The sequence below is a fragment of the Lathamus discolor genome, chromosome 1, assembly GCF_037157495.1.
Source record: "Lathamus discolor isolate bLatDis1 chromosome 1, bLatDis1.hap1, whole genome shotgun sequence".
NCBI classification, from domain to species: domain Eukaryota; kingdom Metazoa; phylum Chordata; class Aves; order Psittaciformes; family Psittacidae; genus Lathamus; species Lathamus discolor.
Genome location: NC_088884.1, coordinates 3896841 through 3907588, shown reverse-complemented (window position 1 = coordinate 3907588; position 10748 = coordinate 3896841). Strand labels below are relative to the sequence as shown.

Below are 10748 nucleotides of genomic sequence, written 5' to 3'. Positions count from 1 at the left end.
AAGTTCTTTACTGTAAGGGTGGTGAGGCACTGGAATGGGTTGCCCAGGGAGGTTGTGAGTGCTCCATCCCTGGCAGTGTTCAAGGCCAGGTTGGACGAAGCCTTGGGTGGGATGGTTTAGTGTGAGGTGTCCCTGCCCATGGCAGGGGGGTTGGAACTGGATGATCTTGAGGTCCTTTCCAGCCCTAACTATTCTATGATTTTATGATTGTATGAGTCTTATCTATATTTTGCACACAGTATATTTTTATATATATATATATTTATATATATAGGTATATATATGTACTGAGGAAAGTTTTCCCAGATTAATTAAAACTGTGGACAAGTGGAAGAGTTTGGCTTTATTCCCAATGCTCATTCGTTCACAACTAAACCGGACTCTTTTTCCTCCACTTCCAAAAGAAAATCACCCACATAAGGATTTTAAACAGCTTCACTGTAAGAGTTAACCCAGGTCAGCTTTTGCTGATGCCAGTTCCATGGGAAAAGTCCTTGTTATCCAAGGCTGGCTTGCTGCAGATTGGTTTGCTTGGGAATTCACCATCAGGGCTTTTGAAATCTCTATGTTTCCATTGCGGTTTTTATATCACAGCTGGGTATTGATAGTATTATCTGAGCTGATACCTGCTTTGGCTGCTTAGTGTTTCACTGTGGGTATTGTAAGTCCTTTCTGAAGAAACAGAAGAAATATGGTTTGATTGCCTGTCCTCTTCCTTTCTCTGTATATAACAGCTCTTTGTGTGGCAGTGCTCTAACCATGACCTGATACTTTACCGTGTGAAAAGCAGAGAACCAACAAGAGTTGCCTGGACATCAAGCTCAGCACTTTGCTGTTCTTCAGAAATATCCATCAAATGCTATTTTAAACTGGAGCCACAGAATCCCATTGCTTCTATATATTGAGACATGTTTTCAATGGCCAATCTTCTGCACTAACAGAATGTAGCAGTATAAGACGCAAAGAGAAAGGACAGAGCTCAGGGAGTGAAACCCAGTGCAAGGAGCTGCTTCCCCTTGATGCTTTTGCTGGACTACCGGAGGGAGCATTTGCTAGATCGAGAAAATGAACCCATGTGGTTCAGTATCTAGGGTATGATGCACAGCATGAGGCCTGGGGACTAGGAGTCTGTATAGAAATGAAATAGTCATGTTCCCTGCAGCTTTTAATCCAAGTGTATACAAACCATTGCCAGACCCCTTTAACTTTGCAGCTCAGGACAAGGGATCCTTCTTAGAGTCCTTGACTTTTGTCACGCCCGTTTCTGATGGTGTTTGGTCATAATCATTTGCAACCTTTAGTCCCATTTCCACCCCACTAATACTGTAAGAAACCAGTGTCTTTCATCCGGCTGTCCTTAGAGTGAACACAGAACAACCCTTTTCATTCCCTCTGCCCTCCGAGTTCATGAGAGAACAGCCTACCAAACCTTATTCTCTGTATCCATCCCCTCAAATCCCTTTTACGCATTCCTAAGGGGAGAAAACTGTCTCCACCAAACCTCCTTTATGGGCAGATTGGGATTCTATTTGAATCAACAGTGGCTGCATTGGGATCCTGTTTGAACACTGGCTCAGCAGTGGCTGCATTGGGATCCTATTTGTACACAGGCTCAGCAGTGGCTGCATTGGGATCCTATTTGAACACAGGCTCAGCAGTGGCTGCATTGGGATCCTATTTGAACACAGGCTCAGCAGTGGCTGCATTGGGATCCTATTTGAACACAGGCTCAGCAGTGGCTGCATTGGGATCCTATTTGAACACGGGCTCAGCAGTGGCTGCATTGGGATCCTATTTGAACACAGGCTCAGCAGTGGCTGCATTGGAATCCTATTTGAACACAGGCTCAGCAGTGGCTGCATTGGAATCCTATTAGAACACAGGCTCAGCAGTGGCTGCATTGGGATCCTATTTGAACACGGGCTCAGCAGTGGCTGCATTGGGATCCTATTTGAACACAGGCTCAGCAGTGGCTGCATTGGAATCCTATTAGAACACAGGCTCAGCAGTGGCTGCATTGGGATCCTATTTGAACACAGGCTCAGCAGTGGCTGCATTGGGATCCTATTTGAACACAGGCTTAGCAGTGGCTGCATTGGGATCCTATTCGAACACAGGCTCAGCAGTGGCTTGCACACCAGCAAGAAGAGTCTGAGGTGTGCCCCCAGAATCTACAGCATGGCATTAACAACTGCAGTTACATAGCCTTTGCAATAGACAAGGGAAAATATATAGCCTGGCCATAGTGATTTTACTCTGAGAGGCTGTATAAGAGCAGACTATGAACATCCGTGTGTACTCAGAGACAGGCCAGTGCGTCTAATGCCACCAGAGATCTGCCAGGAAGAGAAATACAAGTGCTGCAGCAGTTGTGGCAGTGCCCCATGGGGAATGAGGAAATAGAAGGGGAAGTCACCAGACACAGTTATCTGCTTCTGACACGTGATGCCGCAAGTCAGCCAACTTGGGAGAAATCCTGCGGAAACAGCAAACAGCAATTGTCACCCCATTTTTGGGCAGGCAGGAACAGACGTCCCCTGAATAACGGCAGAAACCCTCTCTTTTCTGCGAGTTTCCCTTTCTGTGTAAAGAGGCACTTTTAGGACTGGGTATAAATTGCAGTGGGGCTCTTGAGGCGTCAGCCAATAGTTTCTTCAGGAAGAAGAGTGAAGCAGCAGCTCAGTTGCTTGTCCTGAGACTCTGCTTCAAGGTAAGCTCTTACACGTTTCTCACCATTGACTGCAGTATTTCAAGTGCCTCTTTAGCTTCAGGATAAATACATCAAAGTGTGGGCTGTAGCTGCTGAGCTTTAACATCCACCTTCCAAGGAGAAAGTGAGAGATTTTGCATGCACTGTGTTTTGCAGCTCTTTCTTTATCATTTTACATTAAGGAGGGCAAGGACAGAAAGAATAACTTGAGAAAGAAACTCAAGAATAGAAAAGTAAAGGTCTGGAGAATACGAGAGAGATTCGGGGGCAGAAGAGACTGGAAAAAGCTTGGAAATTGTCACCACACGAGCTAATAATCATAGAATCATAGAACCATAGAATAGTTGGGGTTGGAAAGGACCTCAAGACCATCCAGTTCCAACCCCCCTGCCATGGGCAGGGACACCTCACGCTAAACCATCCCACACAAGGCTTCATCCAACCTGGCCTTGAATAATAATATTTAATAGTATTGAATAATAATGCTCTTGGTCTTTGAAAAAATTATAAAATCAGGTGGGATCCAGGAAAAAATAGCACTTTTGGTGATGCTTGGATCAAATCCTTAAAGAAGGAACACTATTCCAAAAGGGAATAAACTACCCCACTATGAACTGGCACCCCCAGAAGCTGATGCCATTAGATCTGAAGCCCTCAGCAGCTGGGGCAACGTGCCACACATCCGGAAATGTCACCAAACCCTGCTGGGATGCTCTGAAGTGGTGTCAGTGCTCCTGCTGCTCACCTTCTGTCCCAGCCAGATGTTGAACCTGGCCAAGGATGCTTTGGGGAATGATCAGCATGGGAAGCCTTGGGAACGGATGCACAAGGAGATGCCTGATGATGAACTGAGATGTCTAAATGTAGGAAAACAGATACTGTCTTGCTGTGGTTTTTTAATCATTCAACTTGATGGTTGCAATTTCTCCTGCCTGTCTTAAACATCAACTCAAGGATGAATTATTGCCCAGGCTCCAGCAAGGTCTTGTTTAGCTATGAGTGAATACCAGGCATTGCTTGTATCTGATACACTAGATACAACCAGGCATTGCTTCTCTCTGAATACCCCTTCCTGCAGCACAGGAGTCTGCCAAAGGTTGTACAAGATGCACTGAAGATGCTGGGTGCAGATTCCCCTCCTGCTCTGAGGGTGCAGCCTGGCACTCTTCTACACCTGATCTGGCACCATCCCATATCTAATGCATTACTGCCTATTGATTGCAGCATGCACCGAGCAGATGGGAGTTGCGTTTGTACCCTCTTCCAAGTACAACATTGGGAAAGGGTGGAGTTAAGGTCTTATTTTGGCCTATTGACAGCATTTGGCTCCAAGCTGTTAGAAAGACTCGATTCAAGGTTATCAGAAATAGCCACACAACACCTTGAATAATTACATTTCAGTTGCCAAGTCACCTGGAAAAGTCACATCCAACTGTTGAATAAGGGAGGGGGGAGAGGAGGGTTATTGAGTGCCATAACTCCATCCGTGACCTTACAAAAGACCTCTGGAAAAGCACATGTCCTGGCTGCAGCCTTGGATAAACTGACTCTAAGCCCCATTTGAGAAATCAAACAACTCTGCCTTCCTGGAGACCATATATAAGCCACCCTGAGGCCACAGCCAGCTTCAGTCTATAGCAGAGGCATTTGAACGCCCTGTTCCACTTTGGGGCTGTGAGCGGAGTCCTGTGAATAAAGTCTGTGCTGCTCTTCCACACGGTAGGTTGGCTTCCCTATATCTCTTATTAAGTTACTTAGATGTATTTTAAGCTCATAGAGGGGGTGGTGGAAAAGAAGGACTTTTCAGTAACTTTTCTGCCTGCTTTAGGGCCGATACAGTCATGTTCTGCAGTATATTGTGATAAACCACTTCTTGATGTTCACTTTTCTGTTTTCAGCTTGTTGGTCATCACATTCCTAATCTAGAACTAGTAAAGAGATAAAGGACCAGATGTCCTGGATCAGAGCAAGGGTATATCTACATCAGTACCCTGAATCCAGTGGAATTTAATAGATGAGGGTCAGGGAAAAGCATAAGTAAAGTGCAAACGTGCAAGGTAATTTTCCAAGCCTTCAGCTCAGCCACTTTTCCAGCAAGGTGGGGTTTGTGTTCTAGAAGCCAAGGCAGCTTTCTCTCCCATGGATCCTTTTAGCTGCTTGTCCTGCCTTATTTAAAATGCTCATTACTTTAAAGCTACTCTGTAGTTTTAAAATGGAACTATCACTGTTACCCCAAAGTATCAGAGAGCAGATAGAGCACCCTGCATCGCTGCCAGCATCACAGGGCATTACTCAGTTTTCTCCAAAAACAAAGAGCTTGCTGACTGCTAAAAATCATTTCAACACCCAAGAAGGACAAAACAGGACCTGCTTCTGTTGGAGAAACAGAAAATCCTGCCCCAGTGCCTTTTACAGTACACGAAAAAGCAATCAGCAAAGCTAAAGATGTGGATCAGCAGAAATCCTGTGCAACCATGGGAAGAGCTGCCCCTTGGTATCTGCATTGCTACAGCAACAGGCAGAGTGCTGATAAGACACAGGTGTCATCCCTCATGCTTCCCTCATCCCCTTCTCTTTCTGTATCCATGTATCTGCAAGTTCATTGTCTGGGGTTGGACACCCTGAAAATGCAAGTTGGGGTGAAAATGGCATTCAGGACCCCAAGCTGGACCACTTTGGGTTAAACATCTGACCCAGCTACAGGGGAGATTAATCCTGCTGCAAGCACAGAGGAGTTACAGAAGAGCTGCATCTCTGTGTGAGCTTAGATGGGGCCTGAGACACGTAGGAAGTGCAGCATCACTGTTGTTTCCCTTCCAAATCCCCCGTGAGACTAAATCTCAGCTGAGCACTGCAGGTGGCTGAGCAGAGTATGTGCCTAGCTGCAGGTCCTCTGCTGTGAGCAGGTCCTCAGAGCAAAGGGAGTGAGGTGGTATTCCAAAATAGGAGCTTCCAGCCCTATTTCTCCAGTGCTAACAGAAAAGTTGAGCTCTTGGCCAACACAGGTAGGTTGGAAAAGGTGGCTTTGTCCCAACACCATGCCTCAGTTCCCTAAAAGGCTTTGCTGTGTGAGCTGATTAGATATGGGATGGGTTTGGATCCCTTCTTGGACAAGCTAAATTCTCTCACTGCTGCCTCCTCTGGGCACCTAAAACCTATTTTAGACTTCACCCTCATTCCCCTGTCGATGTTTCCATATCCAGGAGGGCAGGAGTTGTCCCTTTCTTGTTCTCTCCCAGTCCCCTCCTCTGCAACCATACCCCACAGGCACAAGAGTTACTCCAGGCCATGATGAGCCTTCCCTGGGTTGATTGTATCTCTGCATTGCCCTCCAGGTGAGCAAGAGCCCCTTCGTTTGAAGTCCTCCCCGCGATGCTGTTGCTGCTGCTGCAGGTCTTGGCAAGCTGCCTCTGGCCGGGACGCAGTGAGGTGGTGAAGTCCTTTGAAAGCTCATGCCCTCAGTTCTTCTTCCAGAAAACCCCCCCAAATGAAGCCCTGAAACCACAGAACCCAGCCTGGATCTGCCAGCGTTACAAGAACCAGTATTACTTTGCCACCCTGTATGACAGGAACAGGCGTATTCCCGTTTACTCTGCTTACCTCTACCAGCCTGCAGCTGGCGAGAGACCCAACACATGGCTGGTTGAGCCCCAGGTGAGTGTTCTCTCTTGCAGCACATCACCCTACAGTCATTAAAAGATCAGCTACAGCAGTTAACCAAACACTTCCTTCTCCTCCCACCCACCCCACACACATGCCAATGGGACCACTGGATGGGATTCGTCTCATCCAACTTCAAACGCCTTCACCACATGATTCCTCTGATGCATCTGAGACATCAGCAGGAGGATGAGATGAGTCATATCCTAAAACTGCCCATTTTGCCACATTGACCTCTTAGGAACATTAAGTCATATTGCACTACATTACATTACATTACATAGTCAAATGACCCCTATCCCATAGTGTGGTGGAGACCAAGTGATGGAGAAAAGACATCCAACAGCACCTAAATATGAGGGATGAACACTGTTGAGCTCTGATCTCTTTTGCATCCCTGACATAGCTTATTTGCTCCCAGTTGAGTCATGCTGGCTTTGTAAGTGGCATGAGAGAAGTGCAGAGAAACTCAGAATAGGGTGAGATGACCCAGTGCAAAAGTATAGGAACAAGCTTTCAGCATTGAGAGGGTTAAGTTAACACTGGGTAAATGCATTGAGTGATATTTCAGGCAGTGAGAAGTGAATAAGAATCAGCATCACTCAAGTCAGAAGTGCACGATCTCCATCCACCTGTAGTTGCCGCTTACCACCATTGCCTCAGGCTTGGTTCAGAAGCATCCACCAGACACAAAGATCTCTGCAAACTACAAAGCCCTCTCAAACGTCCTTCTAACAGACTTCAGCCTTCAGTAAGAAAGCCCAAGCAAATTACAGAACAGAAAGAAGAGGAAATTCAGGTCCTTGCTCAGAACACAGAAGCAGTAGGGAATTCAGGTGAAAATGAGCCACAAAAGAAAGCCATACGCCCTATTCCAGAGGAAGGCTAAATATGTCTCCTTAAATATGAAAAGGTGTTATAGTTATGAGAGAAATTGTTTGCCCTTGCTACTCATAGGAGCTCAAGCAGCTAATATAGAGCTGCATAGGAACTCAAGCAGCTAATAGGGTACTGCAACCACTGCAGCCTCCACATTTAAGGCGGATAACGCCTCCTCTCTTTGCCTGCTGGACCATGGTCCTAGGCCATCTGAGAAGTCTGTGAATTAGTTAACTTCCTGCAGAGGGTTTATGCAATATTTATGTTCCCCAGGTCTCCTGGGGGATTACGAGCTCCTTTAAGAGGCTGGTCATTTCCAACTTGCTTTCAGTGCTGCTGCAGAAGGAACACGTCAGTTCTCCCTGGCCCACATCAGCCCTGAGACACATTGTTAGCCCTGCAGTAGCAGATCCCACTTGCATTGGGGTATTGTTTGTTTGCTGAGAGAAAAAACTTAATCTTTGCAATGCACTATAGCCCTTCCAGGGAAAACTTGCCTCTGGGATTGGTTTCTCAACACATCTCTAGGTGTATGGGCATAGAGGAGGCAAACACTGGTGATTCAGGAGTGCGGTACTGCAGCAACCACACACAGTTCAAGCAAGGGGCAAAGAGGAGGAGAAGGGGCTGAGTCCTTCTCATCTCCCTTGTGGAAGGCTCCTTGGCTCATCCTCGACCCATCCTGTCCACCTTCGAAGACTCCCTAAGACACGCAGTCTTCAAAGAGGGTATCTGTGTGCTTGTTTTCCCTGAGCTCACAAAACACCAGGGTGTTGACAGATTGGTTTTAAAAAGGCATGAAAACCTTTCACAAAGCCTGAGCAAAGGAGCAGGGCTGGTGATAGCCTGATCAGATGCAGGTGATGAAGGTTGAATGTGATTGATAGGGGTGAGAGGCACTGGGGAGGGCCCTGAGCAGATGTAGGATGTGGAGATGGGAGGAAAGGGAACCAGATGTGGCAGGGGAGATGTTTAAACCCACATCACCTTTCAAACCTGGGAGCAGAAAATGCTCACTGTGTCACACATCTACCCACAGTCCCAGGCTGCATTTCAAAGGTCGCAAGTCAAATCTAGAGCAGTCAAATCCTAAGCTTGTGTCCTCACGAAGGAGCAGGTTTATGATTTCTCTCTGATTCATGCATTTTCATACACTGAGATAACAAGAAATGAGTGCTCAGCACTCACAGACTTCTACTCCAGGGAAACCTGCTCCATTACTCCCAACACTAACCCCTTTTCCTCTTCTTTACCTCTTAAGCTGATTGGCCCAGCTTATCCCAAAACCATGGAAAGGGAGCAGACCCTCTTGAATGACTTCAGCATCAGCTCAGAGGAGATCGGCAAGCACCAGGCTGTCCTCCAGGACTACAAGAACCTGACTGGTTTGAACCGGGGCCATTTGAACCCCAGCAGCCACCACTCTGACTCCAACAGCAGAACAGCAACCTTCACCCTCACCAACATCGTGCCCCAGAATGAGAAGCTCAACGGTGGTGCCTGGAACAACTACGAGCAGCAGACGATGATCAGGAACACCCAGGGCTGTAACAACACCTATGTTGTCGTGGGTGCTGTGCCTGGGAACAACTACATCGCCAAGGGGAGGGTGAATAAACCCAGCTACATCTGGGCGAGTGCCTGCTGCGAGGTGAACAGCAAGCATAGGAAGACTTGGGCGGTCATTGCTGAGAATGATAGGAATGAGGTGCAGCTCCTCACACTGAAGGAGCTGGAGGATACGTTGACCCAGCTTTATGGGAGAGGCCGGGTTTCTCTGTTTCACAGTGGCTGTCCCCGGCAATAAGCCCCACTACACATCCCAAGCATAAAAGGCTCAGAGGCTTTGTCCACATGTCCTGTGCAGCATCCATCCTGCTTCCTTCTCCAGTGGTCTTCCAGCTCTTAAAAAGGAGTACTTGGCCTGGCCACTCTGGAGGGGCAGGCTGGATGACAGCCATGGGCAAGGAGATTAGAGCTTCTCACTGACACTAGAAGAGCTTTGTTTGGGTATTTTTCCCCCTTTATCTCCATGCCCATACACAGCTCATTGCTCCTTCCTCTCCTTATTAGATATCACAGATAGTGTGCTGCTGATTTGTCCCTCATCCCCTTAGGAAAGGTATGGGATTAGGACAGCCCAGGTTGCCCAGAGAGGTTGTGGGTTCTTCATTGCTGGAGATACTCAAAACCCAAATAGACATGGTCCTATTTGAGCAAGGGTCTGGGTGAGAGGATCTCAAGTGGTCCATCCCAAGCTAATGATTTAGTGTGAGCTGTCCCTGCCCATGGCAGGGGGTTGGAACTGGATGATCTTAAGGTCCTTTCCAACCCAAACCATTCCATGATTCTACGATTCTGTGATTCTGTGATTCATCTTTACACAAGGAAAGAAATGAGCCCAAGGATTGCTGAAAGTCTGTAAGGGTGATTCTACAAATGTATTCTGACCAATAGAGTAATGACAATAGCAAAGGATAAAGGGAGAGAAGAAGGTGAAGGAGTAATACAACTAAGCACAGGAGCAGCATCTCTTGAGGTCTGTAAATAAGTAAAACATGGAGAAAGAAGGAAATAACCTCCATCTAATCACTAGGCTCTCTAACCCTGAGCTTACACAGACCCTGGGTTTATGTATATTTGCTAGCAGGTTGTTGTTTGCTTGCTTTTGGAACCTGCACCTTGAGAGCAGGAGCTGAGATATCAGCCAGCCAGGCTCAGGGATCAGATGTACAGCAGGCTTGACCAGTCAAAGATACATTTCTGTGACACACTGGTTGGATGATTTTCTTCTCTGCTCTCATTATGAACCTTTCCTGCATATTTATGTGTAACTGATTTTGCTAAATGCATTCAATGGGTGTAAGGTCAATGTATGCCATGTGATTTAGTTCCTGAGTAGTTTACAATATGAAGTATTTGCTCCATTGCTGCACTGTAACATCACCTTATATATAAACCATAAGTTAGCCCCCCACATGCAGATGTGTCCATGTGTGTTGGGTACCTGAGCTCTGACCACAGCCAGCAGAGATCCAGGAGTGGCTCAGCTGCATGAATAGAGGCATCGTGGACCACCTGAGATGCCCTGATGCCTGCAGCCAGAGGCCAGTCAAGTTCTCCAAGGGCATCTCCAGTGTCTGTGGACACCTGAGAGCAGGGAAGCTCCCAACACACACCACTGCCGGTTCCCAATAGTACCATGGACTCCTGTATCTCCAGCTGCTATGGTGAGAGCAGCAGTAGCATTCACTTGTGCCAGCTGTGCTGCTCTTAGGCAGGAGAATGCTTTGCTTTTTAGGAGAATAACTTAGGAACATCACTCACACCCCCCTTTGTAGTCCTAGGCCCCTGCCCTGAAGCATTTTTGCTCCTTGGTTCACATGCTGCCACAGACCACTGATGGAGGGAAGCTATCAAGTACTACCTCAGGTTGAGGGACCTCTGCAGACACCTCTGGGGTTGCTCATGGACTTCGTCTGATTCACTCATCCAGCTC

General features: G+C 47.1%; 1 protein-coding gene across 2 annotated transcripts; it reads left to right on the top strand.

Moving 5' to 3' along the window:
* The first annotated feature begins 2475 nt into the window (after positions 1-2475).
* On the top strand, positions 2476-10226 carry LOC136010255 (endonuclease domain-containing 1 protein-like). 2 transcript variants are annotated; one of them, XM_065671218.1, is made up of 3 exons: positions 2476-2710; positions 6046-6364; positions 8511-10226. In XM_065671218.1, exons 2-3 carry the CDS (start codon positions 6083-6085, stop codon positions 9054-9056), a joined length of 828 nt encoding a protein of 275 aa, XP_065527290.1. In that variant the 5' UTR covers positions 2476-2710; positions 6046-6082; the 3' UTR covers positions 9057-10226. The 2 variants fall into 2 exon arrangements, with proteins under 2 accessions (XP_065527290.1, XP_065527370.1); XM_065671298.1 differs by lacking the exon at positions 2476-2710 and adding an exon at positions 3162-4429.
* The last annotated feature ends 522 nt before the right edge of the window (positions 10227-10748 follow it).